This window comes from Anolis sagrei, chromosome 13 (genome assembly GCF_037176765.1).
Source record: "Anolis sagrei isolate rAnoSag1 chromosome 13, rAnoSag1.mat, whole genome shotgun sequence".
NCBI classification, from domain to species: Eukaryota; Metazoa; Chordata; class Lepidosauria; order Squamata; family Dactyloidae; genus Anolis; species Anolis sagrei.
The window spans coordinates 7,686,892-7,710,272 of record NC_090033.1 but is presented as its reverse complement, the minus strand read 5'-3'; the positions used below and the strand labels follow the sequence as shown (position 1 = coordinate 7,710,272).

Here is a 23,381-nt window from a genome sequence, read left to right as displayed (position 1 = left end):
GAGTGATCCTGGACTCATCGCTGAGCCTGGAACCACAGGTTTCAGCGGTGGCCGGGAGAGCTTTTGCACAATTAAAACTTGTGCACCAGCTGCGCCCGTACCTTGGGAAGTCTGATCTGGCCACAGTGGTCCACGCTCTTGTCACATCCCGGATAGACTACTGCAACGCACTCTACGTGGGGTTGCCCTTGAAGACGGTTCGGAAACTTCAACTGGTCCAGCGAGCGGCAGCCAGGCTGCTCACTGGAGCGACATACAGAGAGCATACCACCCCCCTGTGTGTCAGCTTCACTGGCTGCCGGTTCAGTTCCGAGCCCAATTCAAGGTGCTGGTTTTGACCTACAAAACCCTGTACGGTTCCGGTCCAGTGTATCTGTCCAAACGTATCTCCCTCTACACCCCACCATGGAATTTAAGATCATCTGAGGGGGCCCTGCTCTCGACCCCACCGTTCTCCCAAGTGAGGCTGGTGGGGACGAGGAGCAGGGCCTTCTCAGTGGTGGCCCCTCACCTGTGGAACTCACTCCCGGCAGATATTAGGACATCGACATCACTCCTGTCCTTCAGGAGGAAGATAAAGACATGGTTGTGGGACCAGGCCTTCAGGCAATCTGCCAACTAAGTAAGGACAACCAGACAAATAGGACCAGCAGGACTGATAACTGTGGAATGAACTCTGAACTATGAGATAGCGAATATTGGCCGGCAATAAGGAGTAATTGGTTTGTATCGGTTTGTATGAAATATTTTATGGGTTTTATTGGTTTTATTGGGTATGGATATGATGTACTGTTGTTGTTTGCTATTTTGTGCTATTGTGTTTTTATCATTGTTGTATGTTACGGGCATCGAATTGTGCCTTGGATATGTAAGCTGCCCTGAGTCCCCTTCGGGGTGAGAAGGGCGGGGTAAAAGTAAACCAAATAAATAATAATAATGTTATCTATACATTCCAGAGAGAGAGACTGGTACTAAGGAGAGCCTATATCTCCTTTCTCCTGACAGGTCAAAGTTAGGCCCCTTGATTGATGAATGTAAGCTGTATGCTTGCTCTTTAGAAAGACACAGAGACATGCCTTTTGTATGTTGGAAGGTAGAATTTGATATTCGTATGATGCTAAGGTGACGTAGTGAATGAGGTCAATGTATGTAGAAGCATGTTCTTTGTTTGCTTGCATTTGGAGGCTATAAAAGGCATAATCCGCACTTATCTCGGGGCTCTGGATGCTTTTGGACATAGTCCACTCCAGGGTCCCAGCTGGAAATAAAATCCGTGCTTTTCAGACCTCCGGACCTCTCTTTGTCTCTTTTCCTGAAACCTTCTCCCTGCCATTTCATCAGTGTGTGAGAGGCCTGATGTGAGAAGGCTTCGGTGAGAGAAGCCCCAGGTTGAAGACCTTGTATGTGAAGCTCCAGTGTGTAAAAAGCTACTGTGTGAAGCTCTTGTGTAAGCTGGTGCGAGAGGAAACTCAGCGAGAGTGAAGCTGTTTATCTGTATGAGAAGGAAGCGCAGTGTGGAAGCAAAGAAGGAAGCATAAATGCCTCAATGTGATGTGTTAGTAGGCCTCAGTATGAGAACGCCTCAGTCTGTGAGATAAGCCTCGTTATGAGAAGGCCTCCATTTTGAAGGTTGAACTTTATTGTTGTTGAACTTTGTATTTTACAAAGATAAGCTTCCTATGGAAGAGATAACATTGGTCTCTGTGTTTGTGTTTGTGCACCTCTCTCCCCTCTTTCCCCATCATGCGCCTCTGCCCCAGAAGAGCTCAGACCCTGTCCATGACGACATGCATTGTTGGCCTCTGCCCATGCTCAGGGGCAGCCTTATTGTGTCTCCTCCTTGCAGGCTTCTACACGGCGTGGCTGCTCCCAGCTGCGGCCGTCGGGACCCTTGTCTTCCTTGCCGGACTCCTGACCATGGGGAGCAACACTCCGGCGTGAGTGGGCAATGGACGTGGGGTAGAGGGAAGGCTGTGAGGATGCCCCATGGGTCCCTCCTTCTTCCCTCACTTCCTCCCTCACTTCCACCCTTCAGAGAAGAGATCTGCAATAGCGGGAAGCAGTTCCTCATGTGCCCCCTTTGCGACACCTGCGGCAACTGGCACATCTCCGACATCTGCCCCATGGCCAAGGTAACGTTCAACATCCTTGTTAATGACTTAGGAGAAGCTTTAGAGGGAATGCAGATCAAGTCTGCAGATGGGACCAAATTGGGATGGATAGCTCATGCTCCAGAGGATAGGATCAGAGTTTTTCAGGCTGTATGGCCATCTTCCAGTAGCATTCCCTCCTGATGTTTTGCCCACATCTATGGCAGGAATCCTCAGAGCTTGTGAGGTCTGTTGGAAACTAGGCAAGTGGTCCACACCGGAGCTTCACACACGAGGCCTTCTCATTCTGAGGTTTATCTCACACACTGATGTTGCAACTCAGGGTAGTTTTCACCTTGCTCCCAGACACCACCACACCAAAGCTGTAGGTTTTGTAGTTTACTGAGAAAAAGGCAAAATCAAAACATAGTATAAGAAATGCAAAAGTTCCATAGGCAGTACAAAGGCTTAAATGCAAAGACACAATTCCCAAGATCCAAAGGCAAAAGCATGAAGCATAATCCTTTTAGCAATGGTCAAACAAGAGTCCATGGAAAACAGTTGAAAACAGGACCCAAATCCCAAACTCAGGAAGCCAGAAGTGTGCTGCTAAAAGCCAAGATTAATCCATAGAAGTTTGCATGGAAAGAGCTACGTTGAACTGACAACCTCTGCTTGTCAACTAGAAGGCTAAATATCCTTTGCAGACATGAACGCATTGCAATGACCTTTGGCACCCTTGGCTTCTCGCTTGCTAGCCAAGCGAGAGCTTCTCCGGAGCCTTAATTGCAGACGATCTTGCTTGCTCATTAATTCATTATCTTCAAGGCTCTGCAACCCCTTATCTTGGTCCAGCTGGACTGGATCACTGTGGGAAGGCAAAGACATCTCCACCTGGCCGTGTGGGATTTCACTCTCGTTATCAGTCTCAGTAACATTCCTTTCCCCTGGGAACTGACTTGCTGTTTCTCCCTCAGCAGCCCCACTGTCAGCCCTGTCTGAAGCATGTACAGAAATCTGTAACCCATCATCCTCATCATCATCCTGTAGGAATTCTAGCTCAGAAGTTCCATTGAGCTCAGCTTCAGTCACAACAATTGAGGCATTCTCATACTGAGGCCTACCTCACACTGAGACCTTCTCACACTGAGGGCTTTCTCAGACTGACGGATACTAAACTACAGGCACACCTGCTTATATAGAACTACAGCTTTTGCTGAGTCATTGCATCCATTAAACCCTTTCAGTGCTTGACTCACATTTTTGTAATTAAAAAGACCGAGTTTCTCTCCAAAGTACACAAATACACCATGTGTACTTCATGGAGTCTTCATGGACAACAAGCTGAACACTGTGATGCAGAAGCTTAAAGGGTCAATGGGATTTTGGGCGGCATCCAAAGGAGTCTAGTGTCAAATCAAAGGAAGTCCTGGGTTCAAATGATAGGGAAGGAAATCCCACCTGAACCTTAGGAAGAACTTCCTAATCGTAAGAAGAACTGTTTGACAGTGGGACTCTCTTTGGAGGCTTTTAAGCACAGGCTGGTTGTTGTTGTTGTTGTTGTTGTGATTCTGCTTGCCAGGTGGGCTACCTCTTTGACCACCCGGGGACCGTCTTCTTCAGCATCTTCATGTCCTTCTGGGCCGTGACCTTCCTGGAGTATTGGAAGCGGAAGAACGCCACCCTGGCCCACCATTGGGACTGCATGGATTTCCAGGAAGAAGAGGTGAGGAAACCAGATCAAGGTGTCCTTCTCTCTGCACTTGGAAGCCAAGAAGGCCCACCTTCTTGGTCCCACCAGATGGGTGGCGCATAGGGCAGGTCTCTGTGTCCAATTCTGGGCAAAGCCATTCAAGAAGGAAGCATAAAGGCCTCAATGTGAGGTAGGCCTCAGTGTTAGTAGGCCTCAGTATGAGAATGCCTCAGTGTATAAGCCTTGTTATGGGAAGGCAAAGCCATTCAAGAGGGATATGGACTCTAAGAAGGAACTCTTATTATTGTTATTATTATTGAGGTTGGATGGACATATGTTGAGGGTGTTTTGATTGTGTTTTTCCTGCATGGCAGAATAAAGAGGGTTGGACTAGATGACCCCTGGGCTTGCTCCTATTATTTATTTATTTATTTATTTATTTACTATTCTTGTATACCGCTGTATCTCAAGCCCGAGGGCGACTCACAGCGGTTTCCAAACAGCAAAGACAATAAAAATAGCAATAATTAAAATACAATGACAGTTAAATTACACATTACCATTAATAGCTAATAACGCAATCATCAATACACAGTTATCACAAATCCCATCCCTGATCGCTTCATCATCCAAGCGTGATCCAAATTCGTCGTCCATTGTTCCGTTCCTATTTTCCAAATTACCAAGTTGCACTGAATTACTCAAACGCCTGCACAAACATCCAGGTCTTCAACTTTCTACGGAATGTCATGAGAGATGGTGCCAGCCTAACGTCTACAGGAAGGGCGTTCCACAGCCGAGGAGCCACCACTGAGAAGGCCCTATCTCTCGTCCCCGCCAACCGTGCTTGAGAGGCTGGCGGGATCGAGAGCAGGGCCTCCCCGGAAGATCTCAAAGTCCGGGTGGGTTCATAGGCCGAGATGCGGTCAGATAGGTATCTTGGGCCGGAACCGTTTAGGGCTTTATAGGCCAATACCAAAACCTTGAATTGGGCCCGGTAGCAAATCGGCAGCCAGTGGAGCTGGTGCAACAGAGGGGTTGTGTGCTCCCTGCGCTCCGCTCCTGTTAGAATCATGGCTGCCGCGCGTTGGACTAATTGCAGCTTCCGGGCCGTCTTCAGGGGCAGCCCCACGTAGAGAGCGTTGCAGTAGTCTAGGCGGGATGTGACAAGAGCGTGGACTACCGTGGCCAAGTCCGACTTCCCAAGGTACGGGCGCAGCTGGCGCAAATGCTCCCCTGGTCACCGCCTTGCGACTGACCAGGAGTACCTCTGTCTTGTCTGGATTCAACTTCAATATTATTATTATTATTATTATTATTATTATTATTATTGCAAAGGCTGGATGGCCATCTGTTGGGTGTGCTTTGATTGTGCCTTTCCTGCATGGCAGAATAAAAAGGGTCAGACAAGATGGCCTTTGGAGGTCTATGCGCAGCGGAGATGAGGTTACTAGATCACACAGACACAAAACAGGACACTGCAGTCTTCCAGTTTCAGAAAATAACAAAGTTTACTTAGCACATCTTAATACACGTCTACTTCCAAGCGAGCTTAATCAGGAACTACAACAGGAACTACAAAGCACAACTATAGTACAGTTACAGAACATCTGCTTATCAGTTTCTCTGGCTGTAAGCCGGCTACTCCCTAATTCTTCCCAGACAGAGAGAACTTGTTATCTTACTTCTCTCTCTACCTCTCTGTCTCTTATAACAACAATTCCAGCATACAAATGAACATAACTGAATCCATCTTGAATACATATGAACACCACTGTTAAGCACATTGAAACACATTGAAAAAACATACATGCATACTTTCAATAGTCCTGACAGAGGTCTCTCCCAACTCTAGGACTCTATGGCTTATCGGTGTAATGCCAATACATATATATTGTACAAGTTTAAAATGTCCATGCTGCTAGCTGTGAAAGAGTTAATCTTTGGAACCTTATGAAGCATGCGTACAACAGACAAGGGAAATGTTGCAATAGACTACGAGGCTGGACACTGAATTAATGAGCTGATAACAGTGGGGTATAAACATAGCAGGTGGCATTGCTCAGTCTCTTTCTTCTCTCTTCTATCGTGCTGACGAGTATTATCACAATGGATGAAATTTAAATAAATATAAGAGCCGCTCGTTGAAGCAGAAACAACTGTCTGAAGTCAGTTAATTGGATGATAAGAAGCAAGTTGGCCAGCAAATTGCCTTGATATGGCTTCTTCTCCTTCTCCCTCCAGGAGCGTCCGCGGCCAGAGTTTGCGGCCATGGCCCCACAAATGGAGCAGAACCCGGTCACAGGGGTGAAGGAGCCCCACTTCCCCCAGAGGGACCGAATCTCCCGCATCCTGACGGGGTCTGTGGCCATCGCCACCATGGTGAGCTCGGGGAAGGGGGTCCCAGTCACCCCTTCTTCTCCCCCTTCGTCCATCCATCCATCCTTAGCCCCTTTCCTTCCGCCCCCTTCTCCGCAGCTGTGCGTGGTGATGATCTTCCTGGTGTCGGTGATCATGTACCGGGGCATCGTCAGCACCATGATGTACCACACGGGGAACACGGTCCTCATGACGCAGGCCGGGAACATCGCCAACATCAGCAGCTCCATGGTGAACCTGGTGCTCATCCTCCTCATGAGCCAGGTCTACACTTCCTTGGCGGAGAAGCTGACGCGATGGGGTGAGCATGGAGAGGGTGCAACTTCTCCTGTGAACTTGGAGAGGGATAAGATGCAGTCTCCTGATAGATAGATAGATAGATAGATAGATAGAGTCTCACTTATCCGACCTTCACATATCCGACATTCTGTCTTATCCAACGCTCTTATCCAACGCTTCCTGTTAGGCCGCTCTAGCCCTGAGATGTTGCCTTGCCTTAACTCTTTGAGCCCCTGTTGTTAGTATTCTAGGTGTCTAGTGTCGCGTCGGACGGGTAACAGTCGGAGACTCCTTTTCGTTTATCGGACACTAGCCGTCCCCTGCCACGCGTTGCTGTGGCCCACATGGGGGTTCTGTGTGGGTGGTTTGGCCCAGTTCTATCATTGGTGGGATTCAGAATGCTCTGTGATTGTAGGTGAACTATAAATCCCAGCAACTACAACTCCCAAATGTCTAGATTTTATTTCCCACAAACTCTACCAGTGTTCACATTTGGGCATATTGAGTATTTGTGTAGAGTTTGGTCCAGATCCATCATTGTTTGAGTCCACAGTGATCTCTGGATGTAGGTGAACTACAACTCCAAGGACACTGCCCACCAAACCCTTGCAGTATTTTCTGTTGGTCATGGGAGTTCTGTGTGCCAAGTTTGGTTCAATTCCATCGTTGGTGGAGTTCAGAATGCTCTTTGATTGTAGGTGAACTACAATCACAAACTACAATCCCAGCAACTACAACTCCCAAATGACAAATTCAATTTTTTAGAGTGAAGGACATACATTGGGTTGTTAGGTGTCTTGTGTCCAAATTTGGTGCCAATTCGTCCAGTGGTTTTTGAGTTCTGTTAATCCCACAAATGAACATTACATTTTTATTTATATAGATTCTGCCAGCTCGTTTATGTCGGATAAGCGAGACTCTACTGTACTTTATTCTCCCCTGTGAGCATGGAGAGAGGCAAGATGCCTCCGGGTAGTTGAATCTAATATTCCTATGTAGTCATGGAGTTCTCCCTACAGCTTTTAAAGCTTGAGTTTGCTCCTGTAATTACCAAACCTCATTGGCTCTACTGCTAACACTCAGGAGCTTCCGATCTGCTAAACTGCTGCTACTTTGTGAGCATGGAGAGGAACAAGATGAGGCCTCCAGATAGATAGGCACCAGCTTTCTGTGCAGAAATGTATCTCTTCCCATGAAGTCTTTTGCAACTGCTGTGAGCCTGGAATCAGAGTAGGGGGCTTTTGCCCCCCTCCCATCCCGCTTCAGGCTCAGACCCCATTGCCTTTACAGAGATGCACCGGACGCAGACGCAGCATGAGGATGCCTTCACCTTCAAGGTCTTCATCTTCCAGTTCGTCAACTTCTACTCTTCCCCATTCTACGTGGCATTCTTCAAAGGCAGGTGCGGACGCAGCAGGGGCCAGGTTGCTGGTGGTGACAACTGCCCCAAGGTCCGACCCCCACCTGTTTGAACTCAACCCAGATGAGTTAGTTGGCAGGGAAAAGCCCTTCTCCTATTTGCCTCTCTGCCTGCCTGTCACTCTGTTCTCTCCTCCTATCCCCTTCTTTTGGGGGGACAAGTCGTGAGATAGCCAGTCTCTAACTTTCCTATCTGCTCTACTGCTGGCACTAGAAGCTTTTGGACTGCTAAACTGCTGCAGTTATTGCCACTTTGCATTGTCGCTCTGTTCTCTCCTCCTATCCCCTTCCTTTGGGGGGACAGGTCGTGAGATAGCCAGTCTCTAACTTTCCTATCTGCTCTACTGCTGGCACTAGAAGCTTTTGGACTGCTAAACTGCTGCAGTTATTGCCACTTTGCATTGTCGCTCTGTTCTCTCCTCCTATCCCTTTCCTTTGGGGGGACAGGTCGTGAGATAGCCAGTCCCTAACTTTCCTATCTGCTCTACTGCTGGCACTAGAGGCTTTTGGACTGCTAAACTGCTGCAGTTATTGCCACTTTGCATTGTCACTCTGTTCTCTCCTCCTATCCCTTTCCTTTGGGGGGACAGGTCGTGAGATAGCCAGTCCCTAACTTTCCTATCTGCTCTACTGCTGGCACTAGAGGCTTTTGGACTGCTAAACTGCTGCAGTTATTGCCACTTTGCATTGTCGCTCTGTTCTCTCCTCCTATCCCTTTCCTTTGGGGGGACAGGTCGTGAGATAGCCAGTCCCTAACTTTCCTATCTGCTCTACTGCTGGCACTAGAAGCTTTTGGACTGCTAAACTGCTGCAGTTATTGCCACTTTGCATTGTCGCTCTGTTCTCTCCTATCCCTTTCCTTTGGGGGGACAGGTCGTGAGATAGCCAGTCCCTAACTTTCCTATCTGCTCTACTGCTGGCACTAGAGGCTTTTGGACTGCTAAACTGCTGCAGTTATTGCCACTTTGCATTGTCACTCTGTTCTCTCCTATCCCTTTCCTTTGGGGGGACAGGTCGTGAGATAGCCAGTCCCTAACTTTCCTATCTGCTCTACTGCTGGCACTAGAAGCTTTTGGACTGCTAAACTGCTGCAGTTATTACCACTTTGCATTTTTTAAGTGTTTTTTCAAAATGACTGGTGTGGAATCATTCAGAGGTGTTTTCCTTGCCTTTGGCAGGTTCGTGGGGTATCCCGGGCAGTACGGGATGCTCCTGGGCATGAGGAACGAGGACGTAAGTGGGACGGAGATAGAGGGAGGGTCCCCCATTCCTTCTGCCCTCTCCTTCCTTCTTTCCCTTTCTCATTGCTCTCCTTTGCTTTACAGTGTGGTCCAGGTGGGTGCCTGATCGAACTTGCCCAGCAGCTCTTCATCATCATGGTGGGGAAGCAGATCGTCAGCAACATCCAGGAGTTCCTCCTTCCGTGAGTGGGGCCCCCATAGAGTCTCTCTCCCTCTGCAGGAAGTAGACATCTAATTAGGTTAGATCTTCTTCTTCTTCTTCCTCCTTCTCTACAGGAAGCTGAAGGCCTGGCGCCAGAAGAGGCAGTTGGCCCGAGTGCGAGGCTCCCAGATCTGTCAGGAACCCAAACAATGGGAGGAAGACTTTGAGCTGATTGAATGCGAGGGGCTCTTTGAGGAATACCTGGAGATGGGTAGGTCCTGCATGTTGGGGCTGGAGCTCGGGATACATGAACAAAGAATCATGAGCAGACAAATAATAATATAGGTAAAGGTTTCCCTTTGACATGAAGTCTAGTTGTGTCGGACTCTGGGACTCTGGTGTTCATCTCCATGTCTAAACCGAAGAGCCAGCGTTGTCCATAGGCACCTCCAAGGTAATGTGGCCATGAGTATGTGAAGGAGACCGTTTTAATACCACCGAATGCCACCAAATGTGAAGGTGCGTGGTAAACTTACTGCCACCTAATCTGTGAGGGAAGCCGGGCAACGATCAATATCAGCCTAGGAGCTATTTTATAAAGGAACTGTTAATGACAAAAGGTTTTATTCAGTGGATAGCGTAGCGTTTACTGTCTCTGGCTGACTTCACTATTGCAGCCTGTTCAACTTAGGAGAAACTGTATCAGGCAAAGCTTGAGGAAAACAGTAACAAGTTTATTTTAACAGGAGTGTAATATGTTTAACTGTTTCTTCACAAGAGGCACAAATCTTGATGGTTACATTAGAAAGGTTTCATGAGTAATCTCAGGCACAGACTTCAAAACGTTTCACAGCAGGCACAGCAGGCTTAAACCCAGCCAAACCTTGATTCTTAATTTAGAATCAACAACCCCCTGTAGCTCTCTCACTACCGGGTCCTTCTCTGCAACCACTTTGGTCACCAATTGATTCCCTGAATCCCCACCCTGAGATTCAGTCTTTCCTATAGCACACCAGCTACAGACACATTCCCTGAATCTCCACCCAGAGACTCAGTCCTCTCAGTAGCTCACTGGCTTACTGACTGACTTTTTAAAAACAGCTGCCTCCTGAAGAGGCAGTTGGCTCTGCCCCTGTTGCTATGGCAACTCAGCCAACGCCAAGCCACCATCTCCAACAAAACATAATCCTCCATACTTACCATCCCTAAACTGTTTAAATTACACATAACCAAAGGAATAAAATTTACACATCATTACAGAGCATGACTGCATGGAGCACTGTTACCTTCCTGCAGAAGCGATACCTATTGATCTACTCACATTTGCATGTTTTCGAACCGCTGGGTTGGCAGAAGCTGGGGCTAACAGCGGGAGCTTACCCCACTCCCCGGATTTGAAATACTGATCTTGTGGTTTAACCAGCTGTGCACCAGGGGACCCTGAATACTACTACTACTACTACTACTACTACTAATAATAATAATTATTATTATTATTATTATTATTATTATTTCTATCCCGCTCCATCTCCCCAAAAGGATTTGTGGCAGCTCACAACAAGAGTAAAATACAATAAAATAAAGATCTGCATGTGCTGTGAAACAACGAGGCCTAAGAGAGAGAGAGATAGTAAAAGCAACAAGAGTTAGATGAAAAGGGAGGAAGGTTCAAAGGATAGAGCTTGGTGACAGGGGATAGGGAAAAGGCAGAACTACTTAATGCCTTCTTTGCCTCGGTCTTCTCACAAAAAGAGAGTCTTCAACCTCAGCAAGATGGAGTGGATGAGGGATTGGAGGACATCCAACCCCAAATTGGGAAAGAAGTCGTCCAGGAATACCTGGCCGCTCTTAATGAGTCCAAGTCCCCTTTCAGGGCCAGATCAACTACACCCCAGAGTATTGAAGGAACTAGCGGAAGTCATTTTGGAACCATTGGCAACCATCTTTGAGAGTTCTTGGAGAACGGGAGAAGTTCCAGCAGATTGGAGGAGGGCCAATGTGGTCCCAATCTTCAAGAAGGGAAAAAAGGATGACCCAAACAACTACCGTCCGGTCAGCCTCACGTCGATACCGGGCAAGATTCTGGAAAAGATTGTTAAGGAAGCGGTCTGCAAACACTTAGAAACAAATGCAGTCATCGCTAATAGTCAACATGGATTTATCAAAAACAAGTCATGCCAGACTAATCTGATCTCTTTCTTCGATAGAGCTACAAGCTGGGTAGATGCGGGGAATGCCGTGGATGTAGCGTACCTGGATTTCAGTAAGGCCTTCGACAAGGTCCCCCATGACCTTCTGGCAAGGAAACTAGTCCAATGTGGGCTAGGCAAAACTACGGTGAGGTGGATCTGGAATTGGTTAAGTGGACGAACACAGAGAGTGCTCACCAATGCTTCCTCTTCATCTTGGAAAGAAGTGACAAGTGGAGTGCCGCAGGGTTCCGTCCTGGGCCCGGTCCTGTTCAACATCTTTATTAATGACTTAGATGAAGGGCTAGAAGGCAGGATCATCAAGTTTGCAGACGACACCAAATTGGGAGGGATAGCCAATAGTCCAGAGGACAGGAGCCAAAACTAACAAAATGAAGTTCAACAGTGACAAATGTAAGATACTCCACTTTGGCAGAAAAAATGAAATGCAAAGATATAGAATGGGGGACAATGCCTGGCTCGAGAGCAGTACGTGTGAAAAAGATCTTGGAGTCCTCGTGGACAACAAGTTAAACATGAGCCAACAATGTGATGTGGCGGCAAAAAAAGCCAATGGGATTTTGGCCTGCATCAGTAGGAGCATAGTGTCTAGATCTAAGGAAGTAATGCTACCCCTCTATTCTGCTTTGGTTAGACCACATCTGGAATATTGTGTCCAATTCTGGGCACCACAATTCAAGAGAGATATTGACAAGCTGGAATGTGTCCAGAGGAGAGCGACTAAAATGATCAAGGGTCTGGAGAACAAGCCCTATGAGGAGCGGCTTAGGGAACTGGGCATGTTTAGCCTGAAGAAGAGAAGGCTGAGAGGAGATATGATAGCCATGTATAAATATGTGAGAGGAAGCCACAGGGAGGAGGGAGCAGGCTTGTTTTCTGCTTCCTTGGAGACTAGGACGCGGAACAATGGCTTCAAACTACAAGAGAGGAGATTCCATCTGAATATGAGGAAGAACTTCCTGACTGTGAGAGCCGTTCAGCAGTGGAACTCTCTGCCCCGGAGTGTGGTGGAGGCTCCTTCTTTGGAAGCTTTTAAGCAGAGGCTGGATGGCCATTTGTCAGGGGTGATTTGAACGCAATATTCCTGCTTCTTGGCAGAATGGGGTTGGACTGGATGGCCCATGAGGTCTCTTCCAACTCTTTGAGTCTATGATTCTATGACCTGCTCCATGAAATGGAAAAAACTATTTGCTGCATTTTTACCCCACTTTATCTCAATCCCGGAGGGGACTCAGAGCAGCTTCCAGATTGGCAATAATCAGCTGGTATTGTCAAAAATACCAGCTGAAAACAGAGAGCTCAATAGAAAAGGGGAGAGAGAAGGGGAATGCAAGCCTACTGTAAGAAAAACGAAGAAGAAATTCACTGAACTGTGCACATGCATGGCACTTTCCATAGTTGCTCACCCAGCAAGGTGTCATGTTCAATTAAACCTGTTGCAAAAACACTGCCTTCAGTGTTTGGTCAGATAAAAAGCTCTGAAGATACTTGGGCTAATTCCTAAGAGGTAACTGCAGCAAGTCCCAACGTGAGAGTGGCCTCTGGGTCTTTGGGTTCTGCAAGGTCTTTCAATGGAGGAGGGGGCCGGGCAGAGATAGGGGCGACTCCGCCGACTCCTCTTTCTCTCTCCCCTGCAAACAGTTCTCCAGTTTGGCTTCATCACCATCTTTGTAGCCGCCTTCCCTCTGGCCCCCCTCTTTGCGCTACTCAACAACTGGGTGGAGATCCGTCTGGATGCCCAGAAGTTTGTCTGCGAGTACCGGAGGCCTGTGGCCGAACGGGCCCAGGACATCGGGGTCTGGTTCTTCATCCTAGATGTCCTGGCCCAACTCTCTGTCATTGTCAACGTGAGTCCTGCTTTCCTGCTCCCGTTGGGTCATTTCATCCATCTAACTATCCACTTCTCTGAAGACACCTTGTCTCTCTCCTTGCTCACAGGCCTTCCTCATCGCCTTCACCTCCGACTTCCTCCCACGCCTCCTCTACCAGTACCAGGAGGACAGCCAGCTTCGCGGATATGTCAACTTCACTCTGGCCTACTCCCCTCCCAGCTACGTGGCTGGCAACCACACTCTCTGCCGGTGAGTCGGGGGGGGTGCTGGCTGACCAGCTGCCCAACTGACCGGCAGCCGGACTGAGCCATGTCCTCCCTTGCCAGGTATAAGGCCTTCCGCGACACCCACGGCAACTACACCCTCTTCTACTGGAAGCTGCTGGCCATCCGCCTGGGTTTCATCATTGCCTTTGAGGTGAGTGGAAAGAAGAGGAGAGGAGAGAAGAGGAAAGAAGAGGAGAGCGGAGCAGAGGGTGGAGTAGCCCTTGGGAAGCCTTCCTCCCATGTCTCCTCTCTTTCCCCTCCTCCTCCTCCTTGTCTTCTTCCTCCTCCTCTTTCTCTTTTCCCACCTCCTCCCCATCCTCCTATTCCTCTTTCTTCTCTTTCTCCTCTTCTTCCTCCTCTTTCTCTTCCTTCTCCTCTTTCTCCACCTGTTCTCCACCAATTCTGGGCACCACAATTCAAGAGAGATGTTGACAAGCTGGAATGTGTCCAGAGGAGGGCGACTAAAATGATCAAGGGTCTGGAGAACAAGCCCTATGAGGAGCGGCTTAGGGAACTGGGCATGTTTAGCCTGAAGAAGAGAAGGCTGAGAGGAGATATGATAGCCATGTATAAATATGTGAGAGGAAGCCACAGGGAGGAGGGAGCAAGCTTGTTTTCTGCTTCCTCGGAGACTAGGACGCGGAACAATGGCTTCAAACTACAAGAGAGGAGATTCCATCTGAACATGAGGAAGAACTTCCTGACTGTGAGAGCCGTTCAGCAGTGGAACTCTCTGCCCCGGAGTGTGGTGGAGGCTCCTTCTTTGGAAGCTTTTAAGCAGAGGCTGGATGGCCATCTGTCAGGGGAGATTTGAATGCAATATTCCTGCTTCTTGGCAGAATGGGGTTGGACTAGATGGCCCATGAGGTCTCTTCCAACTCTTTGATTCTATGATTCTATGATTCTATGACACTGAAAAAGCGTTTGATAACATCAATTGGGATTTTTTCAAACTACTTTTTCAGGAGATGGATTTCGGCTTTCAATTTCAGAACGCAATCAGAGCAATATATGACGATCAAAAAGCAAAATTAATAATAAATGGGAGCACTAGGACGCGGAACAATGGCTTCAAACTACAAGAGAGGAGATTCCATCTGAACATTAGGAAGAACTTCCTGACTGTGAGAGCCGTTCAGCAGTGGAACTCTCTGCCCCGGAGTGTGGTGGAGGCTCCTTCTTTGGAAGCTTTTAAGCAGAGGCTGGATGGCCATTTGTCAGGGGTGATTTGAATGCAATATTCCTGCTTCTTGGCAGAATGGGGTTGGACTGGATGGCCCATGAGGTCTCTTCCAACTCTTTGATTCTATGATTCTATGTTCTTCTTCTCCTGTTCTCTCTCTTGTCTTTTCTTCTCCCTACTATTCCTTCTTCTTTCTCTTCCTTCTTTCTCTCCCTTCTCCTCTTTCTCGTCTTGTTCTTCCTCCTCCTTGTCCTCTCTTCTTCCCCCTACTCTTCCTTCTTCCTTCTCTTCCACAACTTTGTCCTCTTCTTCTCTTCCTCCTCTTTCTCCTCCTATTCTTCCTCTTCTCTTCCTATTCCTCTTCTGCTACTCTTCTCCAACCTCCTCCTCCTCTTCCACCTCTTTTCTTCCACTTCTTCCACCTCTTCCTCCACCTCTTCTACCTCTTTCTCCTCTTCCCCTGCAGCACGTGGTCTTCTTCTGCCTGCGGCTCATTGACTGGCTGGTGCCGGACGTCCCGGCCTCCTTGGAGCTGAAGGTCAAGCGGGAGCGCTACCTGGCTAAGCAGGCCCTGGCCGACAACCAGGATGTCCTGCTGACGGTGAGTCGCGACTCCTCTCCTTCATCATCAGGTCAGTGGACGGAGGGGCCCATCTGGGCTTCACTGTGTCTCTGTGTTGCCTTGTTGGTGAGAAACACCACTGGAGGCAGCAGCGGAGGAAGGGAAGGAGGATGGATCTGGACCAAACTTGGCACGGATACTCAATATGCCCAATTGTGGAGTTTGGGGGAAATAGACCTTGACATTTGGGAGTTGTAGTTGCCGGGTTTTATCCTTCACCTAGGAGCATTCTGAACGCCACCAATGATAGAATTGGACCAAATTTCTCACACATGTTTTGAAGATGTGCTGGTACGAGTCTCCCTCCAGCCTCACACGCTCTCCCCGCTCACCACTCTGCCGTGCGCTGAGCATGCCTGCTCTCCCCTCCCCATTCGGAGTCTCAGAAGCAGTCCTCCCCTTGGCTGAGAGGCCGGCCAATCACAGCGGAGGAGGGCTTTTGGTGGGAGGATTCACCCTCTTTCCAACAAGGAGGAGGATAAGTGGAGAGATCTTCAGCCTTCTCTGCCAAAGGGGTTCCTGATACGTGTTTCCTGTTCGTGTTTGACGACCCCTCTGAAATGCTCATTCAACCCCTCCAGTGGCCGCGACCCACAGGTTGAGATAGAGACTCATGCCATAAGAGCCCCCCAACCTAGAGAAACACACTCAGATGCGCCTATCTCCCTCCCTCTGCTGCTTCCGGTGGCCTGTGAGTCCTGGCTGCGTGACGATGGCGTGCCGTGCCGTGGTGACACAGTGCCGTCCATGTTGTGTTTGGGGGTCCCTCTGCTTCTGTTGTGTTTAGAGATATTTTTAGACAGCGCCATTGTTTTCTTTTTGTTTAGTTTAAATCCCGCCACCTCTCCATATTCTTCAAATTTCTCTAGCCATCTTGATATAGTTTCTCTATGATTCTATGACGCTGAAAAAGCGTTTGATAACATCAATTGGGATTTTCGGTGAAAGCTCGCAGTTTGAGCTCGTGTTTATCTATTTTTAAACCAATTAAAGTTTTGTCCTTCCTTATTTCTCTTAGTAGGATTTCCAGGGCAAAGATGAAGATCAGGGGTGATAAGGGACACCCCTGTCGTGCACCCTTCTCAATTGGAAATTCCTCTGAACTGCTCCCATTTATTATTAATTTTGCTTTTTGATCGTCAAATATTGCTCTGATTGCGTTCTGAAATTGAAAGCCGAAATCCATCTCCTGAAAAAGTAGTTTGAAAAAATCCCAATTGATGTTATCAAACGCTTTTTCAGCGTCATAGAATCATAGAATCATAGAATCAAAGAGTTGGAAGAGACCTCATGGGCCATCTAGTCCAACCCCCTGCCAAGAAGCAGGAATATTGCATTCAAATCTCCCCTGACAGATGGCCATCCAGCCTCTGCTTAAAAGCTTCCAAAGAAGGAGCCTCCACCACACTCCGGGGCAGAGAGTTCCACTGCTGAACGGCTCTCACAGTCAGGAAGTTCTTCCTCATGTTCAGATGGAATCTCCTCTCTTGTAGTTTGAAGCCATTGTTCCGCGTCCTAGTCTCCAAGGAAGCAGAAAACAAGCTTGCTCCCTCCTCCTCCCTGTGGCTTCCTCTCACATATTTATACATGGCTATCATATCTCCTCTCAGCCTTCTCTTCTTCAGGCTAAACATGCCCAGTTCCCTAAGCCGCTCCTCATAGGGCTTGTTCTCCAGACCCTTGATCATTTTAGTCGCCCTCCTCTGGACACATTCCAGCTTGTCAATATCTCTCTTGAATTGTGGTGCCCAGAATTGGACACAATATTATTATTATTATTATTATTATTATTATTAACTTTATTTGTACCCCGCTAGCATCTCCCGAAGGACTCGATGCGGCTTACACAGGCCGAAGCCTCAAACACAATACAAAAGAAAACATATCACAACAATAAACAAAGCAAATCAAAACAATTAAGCAAAATAAACAACAATGACAATACATCAAAACACTATTAAAACTGGTTCGGCCGGCGCAGTGGGGTACAGGGTTAAAAGTGCTGAAATGGCAGGAGGAACGTAGGATTAAAGTGTGGTGTGCAGCAACATTTGTTGTACTAAAGTGCTTCCAGGACTTGGGATGGGGATTCCTAGTTTGGGAAGGCGCAACGGAACAGCCAAGTTTTTAAATTCCTTTTGAAAACGGCTAGAGTGGGGGCCTGTCTGAGATCTTTTGGGAGGGCGTTCCAAAGTCTGGGGGCCGCCACGGAGAAGGCCCTGTCTCGCGTCCCCACCAAGCGCGCTTGCGACGTGGGTGGGATCACGAGCAGGGCCTCTCCGGATGACCGTAACGGGCGTGTGGGTTCATGGATGGAGATGCGGTCGCGCAGGTAGGGTGGTCCCAAACCGTTCAGGGCTTTGTAGGTGAGCACCTGCACCTTGAATTGGGCTCGGAAGATGAATGGCAGCCAGTGGAGCTCCTTAAACAGAGGGGTAGACCTCTCTTGATAATGAGCTCCGGTTAGCATCCTGGCTGCTGCACGTTGGACCAATTGCAGTTTCCGGGCCGTCTTCAAGGGTAGCCCCACGTAGAGCGCATTGCAGTAATCCATTCTAGAGGTGACCAAGGCGTGGACCACCCCGGCCAGATCAGCCTTCACGAGGTATGGTCGCAGTTGGCGCACAAGTCTCAGTTGCGCAAAGGCCCTCCCGGATACCGCCGACACCTGAGCTTCAAGTGTAAGCGAAGAATCCAAGAGGACGCCCAAACTGCGGACCTGTGGCTTCAGGGGAAGTGTAACCCCGTCCAACACAGGTAACCACCCTATACCCCGATTCGGTTTACGATCGACCAGGAGGACCTCTGTCTTGTCGGGATTGATCTTCAGCTTGTTCTTCCTCATCCAGATCGACACAGCGGCCAGGCACTCACCTAGCACCTGAGAAGCCTCCTTGGAGTTAGGTGGAAAGGAGTAGTAGAGTTGTGTGTCATCTGCGTAGAGATGGCACCCAACTCCAAAACCCCGGATGACCTCTCCCAGCGGTTTCATGTAGATGTTAAAAAGCATGGGAGACAAAATAGAGCCTTGCGGGACCCCACAGGTCAAAGGCCAGGGGTCAGAGCAGGCATCTCCCAGCTTCACCATCTGAGTTCGTCCCTCCAGGAAGGACTGGAGCCACGACAGAACCGTGCCCCCAAGGCCCATCCCGGAGAGACGACCCAGAAGGATACCATGATCGATGGTATCGAAAGCCGCTGAGATGTCCAAGAGAACCAGCAGAGTCACACTCCCCCTGTCTAGCTCTCTACGGAGGTCATCCACCAAGGCGACCAAGGCTGTCTCGGTGCCATGGCCAGGCCTGAAACCAGACTGTGACTGATCTAGGTAGTTGGTATCGTCTAGGAAACCCTGAAGCTGAGAGGCGACCACCCTCTCCAGCACCTTACCCAAAAAGGGGAGGTTGGAGATCGGCCTGTAATTATTCAACACCGAGGAGTCAAGGGAAGCTTTTTTAATAAGTGGGCGAACCACGGCCTGCTTCAGGTTAGATGGAAAAATTCCTCGCTCCAACGATGTATTGATAATTGGTACAAACCAGTCAAGCAACCCCCCTCTGGCTGATTTAATGAGCCAGGATGGGCATGGGTCCAGGGATGAGGTGGTCGCTCTCACAGCCCCAAGGATCTCCTCAACGGTTTCAGGAAGAACAAGCCTAAAAGAATCCCATAAAACTGGACAAGCAGGTGCCTCCGTCACCTCTTCTGGCACTGCGATGGAATTGGAGTCGAGCTCGAGGCGTATCTGGGCGACTTTATCTGCAAAATGGTGTGCGAAATCGCGACACCGAGCTGCGGGGTCGTCGGGGAGCTCCTCCACCGCTGGAGGGTGGAGGAGTTCACCCACGACCCGAAACAGCTCCGATGATCTATTTGCTGCAGATGCTATACGGGCGGTCGTGAATGACTTCCTGGCCGCCCGTATAGCCGCGGAGTATGCCTTAAGGGAGGCTCTAGCCCGTGTTCGGTCAGACACGACTCGAGATTTCCTCCATTTGCGCTCTAGCCCCCTTCTCGTATGCTTCATCACGGCCAACTCCTCGGTGAACCAAGGAGACGGCCTGTCACGACGCAACGAGATGGGACGTTCGGGTGCGATCGTATCTAACGCCCTGGCCATCTCCCCGTTGTAGAGAGTTACTAAGGCGTCGATAGAATCGCCAGGCTCCAAGGCAGGAAGAACCCTAAGATTCCTCAGGAATCCGTCCGGATCCATCAGTCTCCTAGGGCGGACCATCTTAATTTGTCCTCCACCCCTGCGGAGGTTTAGGGTCGCAGTGAGTCTAAATGTGATCAGATGATGGTCAGACCATGACACTGGAAGGATGTTTTGATCTTCCACTCTGATCAATTCGTCGTCCGCCACAAAGACGAGGTCGAGAGTGTGCCCAGCATGATGCGTGGGGCCAGATATTATCTGTGACAGTCCTATGGCCGTCATGGTGGCCATAAAGTCCTGAGCTGCGCCAGATAAAGTGGTCTCGGCGTGGATGTTAAAGTCTCCCAGCACCACCAGGCGCTGGGAGACCAAGGCCGAATTAGAGACCACCTCCGCTAACTCAGCCAGGGAAGCTGCTGGATCTCGGGGTGGGCGATACACCAGCAGGAGCCCCACACTGTCACGGCTCCCCACTTTCAAGTGGACACATTCAAACCCAGACGCTTGCGGGACAACGCATCTGGTCACGGCGATGGATTGCCGGAAGACCACTGCGACCCCTCCTCCCCGCCCCCCTTGTCTGGCCTGTTGATGCACTCCGAAACCTGGAGGACACAGCTGGGAAAGGTTTACACCTCCCACCTCGTCCAACCAGGTCTCGGTAATGCATGCCAGATCCGCCCTCTCATCCAGGATCAAGTCCTGGATGGCTGCGGTCTTACCATTCACGGATCTGGCATTGATCAACAGGACCTTAAGACCAAGGGGGCTGCCAAGGAGCCTACCACTGCCCACCTTTTCCAGGGTCGCAAGGACTCTGTTGCGCTTCTCCCTGGGATGTTTATGAACCGCAAATCTCCTTCCCCACACGACTCGGATGGCACCCCCTTTCTCCGGAACCTTCCCTCCCCCCGCCCGACCAGAATCTAGTCAACTCTCAGGGGAGGAAGTTGGGCTGGGAAATAATCTCCCTTGGGCATCTGGTAGGGATGACTCTGATATTGAGGTGGACAGAGAGGTATCCAGGGAGCTAAGTGGGCTGAATAAAGGGAGTGTTCTCGAGCGGAGAAGTGTGACTGGCTGAGTGGAAACGATTGGGGCAGATGGGGTCTTAAAATTATACGAACCAGGAGGGGGGGCCGTAACTGGTGAGCTAGTTGTAGAGTTCGCCCGGGGGCCAGGTGGAGTGTGGTGGAACAAAGCCCCAGGATCTAACAAGGGGCGAATGTGGGGGTCTACAACTACCCTCCTAATGGTGATTCCCCATTTCTTTAGGCCAGGTTGTTTAGCCATTAGCTCACCAAGCCAAGTGGTGTCTTCTGATGAAATTTGAAGACGGGTGGAGCGGTCAGGGGATTGGTAATCCCTCCACAACCACACTATGGCTTTTAGTCTTATATCCTGTGATCTTTTACCTAGGATTTGGGCCAGGGAATTGCAAACTGCCCTCTTGGAGGTCCATCTGCCTCTGTTTATCATTTGATCGGCAATGTCCACTGCAAAACTGTCTGTGGAAAGATGTTGGTTCCAATCATAAAGTGCAGTGGGCTGATCCAAGTGGCCAGATGTTATACTGTTGGCCGTTCTCTGAGCAGCCAGCCCACATCGCTGCCACTCCCGGATGTTTCCATTCCTATATATTCCATTCCTATATATTCCATTCCTATATATAATATTCCAGATGTGGTCTAACCAAAGCAGAATAGAGGGGTAGCATTACTTCCTTAGATCTAGACACTAGGCTCCTATTGATGCAGGCCAAAATCCCATTGGCTTTTTTTGCCGCCACATCACATTGTTGGCTCATGTTTAACTTGTTGTCCACGAGGACTCCAAGATCTTTTTCACACGTACTGCTCTCGAGCCAGGCATTGTCCCCCATTCTGTATCTTTGCACTTCATTTTTTCTGCCAAAGTGGAGTATCTTGCATTTGTCCCTGTTGAACTTCATTTTGTTAGTTTTGGCCCATCTCTCTAATCTGTCAAGATCGTTTTGAATTCTGCTCCTGTCCTCTGGACTATTGGCTATCCCTCCCAATTTGGTGTCGTCTGCAAACTTGATGATCCTGCCTTCTAGCCCTTCATCTGAGTCATTAATAAAGATGTTGAACAGGACCGGGCCCAGGACGGAACCCTGCTTGTGGCACTCCACTTGTCACTTCTTTCCAAGATGAAGAGGAAGCATTAGTGAGCACTCTCTGTGTTCGTCCACTTAACCAGTTACAGATCCACCTCACCGTAGTTTTGTCTAGCCCACATTGGACTAGTTTCCTTGCCAGAAGGTCATGGGGGATATATTGCTCTGATTGCGTTCTGAAATTGAAAGCCGAAATCCATCTCCTGAAAAAGTAGTTTGAAAAAATCCCAATTGATGTTATCAAACGCTTTTTCAGCATCAATAGAGAGTAGCGCTACTTCCTTCTGGTGGTGTGTTTCATCGTATTCTAATGTATCTAGAATGGTTCTCACGTTGTCTTTAATGTTTCCATTAGGTAGGAAACCATTTGAATCGTCCCCCACCCGGTCCATCAAAAAGTTTTTAAATCTGTTCGCTAAAATGTTAGAGAAGATTGTTTAATCCTGAAATGGGGTGATAGTGGGGTCCCTCTGCTTCTTGTGGTGTCACGGCCTTTTCTTGTTGGGTGTATGTATGTATGGGGAGGGGGTCAGTGCCCATTGTCCTCCCAATGCCCACTGCATTGCAAAGGAGAGCCAAGGGTCCTGGGGGGGGGGGTCTGTGGCGGGGGTCCCGATCAGCCCGTACTCTGACCCGTTTCTCTTTTTCTCTCCCGGTGCAGCAAGCAGCCTTTTATCCGGCAGCGTGATCTAGAAGGTTTCTCTGCTTCTTCGGAGTCCCCACAAATTCACTTGGGGAGAAGCCCCCTCCCCTTCCCGAGGCCCTTTTGGGGAGAGCGGGAGGCGGGTCGAGGACTGTCGCAAAGGCACGCTTTGGACCCCCAGCGCTGCTTGGCCGACCCACGCCCAGCGGGGTTGCCCCTCTTCCCGCACGGACCCCTCCTCTCACCCCAAAAAGGGCAGAGACCCCAGAAAGCCAATCCTGGCTTGCTTGACCTCCCATCAGCCTCTGCTTTGATTGTAAACACAACACAGGGTCTTCTCCGGCCTCCTTTGGGTCTGTCTTGCTTGACCTCAATATTGATTATATTTATTTCCATGTGTGTCCTATTTATTTATTTATATTTCTGTCATGCATTTTGTTTGTTTGGATGCCCAATGCCTCCCAACCCTTCCTCCAAGAGGACTAGAGCTCTCCCCTTCTAATCCTTGCATCTCGAATGGCGCCTCTCTTGCACAACGCTCTCGCTGCTGCTGCTATTGCCGTATCTTCTCCGCTGTTGGTTAATAAAAGCCGAACTGCGGCATCCAACGGCCTTCTGTTGTCTCGCCTTCTTTCTCTGCAACATTCCCACTTTGCTTCCAACAGACAAGAGTTCTTTCTCCCACTCCGGACACCACTTTGGCAAACCTTGTTTGGTGCAGAAGGGAAGCCCTGCTTCTGGCCACCAGGGGGCAGCACAGACCCGTCCCTAGAGGAGGCACCTCCGTGGTTCCCGGCCCCTTCCTCAGCACTGCAAGCAATTCACTGGACCAAATTGGGCACAAATACCCGATATGCCCACATTTGAATACTGGTGGAGTTGGGGGGATTGGTTTGGTAGTTGTAGTTGCTGGGATTTATAGTTCACCTACAATCAAAGCGCATTCTGAATTCCAATGACGATGAAATTGAACCAAACTTGGCACACAAAACTCCCACGACCAACAGAAAATACTAGAAGGGTTTGTTGGGCATTGACCTTGAGTTTGGGAGTTGTAGTTGCTGGGATTTATAGTTCACCTACAAT

The 23,381-nt window shown here is 49.1% G+C and overlaps 1 protein-coding gene across 2 annotated transcripts in view; it reads left to right on the top strand.

Annotated features, from left to right (window-relative positions):
• Window positions 1-22,908, top strand: part of LOC132764778 (anoctamin-7-like) — a 30,849-nt gene extending 7,941 nt beyond the window's left edge. The window contains exons 9-22 of one of the 2 annotated variants that reach the window (XM_060758839.2): window positions 1,847-1,937; window positions 2,036-2,132; window positions 3,673-3,816; window positions 6,028-6,165; window positions 6,262-6,463; window positions 7,732-7,843; window positions 9,039-9,093; window positions 9,186-9,283; window positions 9,378-9,514; window positions 13,095-13,300; window positions 13,392-13,534; window positions 13,612-13,702; window positions 15,201-15,335; window positions 22,314-22,908. In XM_060758839.2, coding sequence (XP_060614822.2) covers window positions 1,847-1,937; window positions 2,036-2,132; window positions 3,673-3,816; window positions 6,028-6,165; window positions 6,262-6,463; window positions 7,732-7,843; window positions 9,039-9,093; window positions 9,186-9,283; window positions 9,378-9,514; window positions 13,095-13,300; window positions 13,392-13,534; window positions 13,612-13,702; window positions 15,201-15,335; window positions 22,314-22,340 — 1,676 coding nt within the window. In that variant the 3' untranslated portion in view covers window positions 22,341-22,908. Of the gene's footprint in view, window positions 1-1,846; window positions 1,938-2,035; window positions 2,133-3,672; window positions 3,817-6,027; window positions 6,166-6,261; window positions 6,464-7,731; window positions 7,844-9,038; window positions 9,094-9,185; window positions 9,284-9,377; window positions 9,515-13,094; window positions 13,301-13,391; window positions 13,535-13,611; window positions 13,703-15,200; window positions 15,367-22,313 lie in introns of both variants that reach the window. The other variant, XM_060758838.2, reaches the window with a different exon arrangement.
• The last annotated feature ends 473 nt before the right edge of the window (window positions 22,909-23,381 follow it).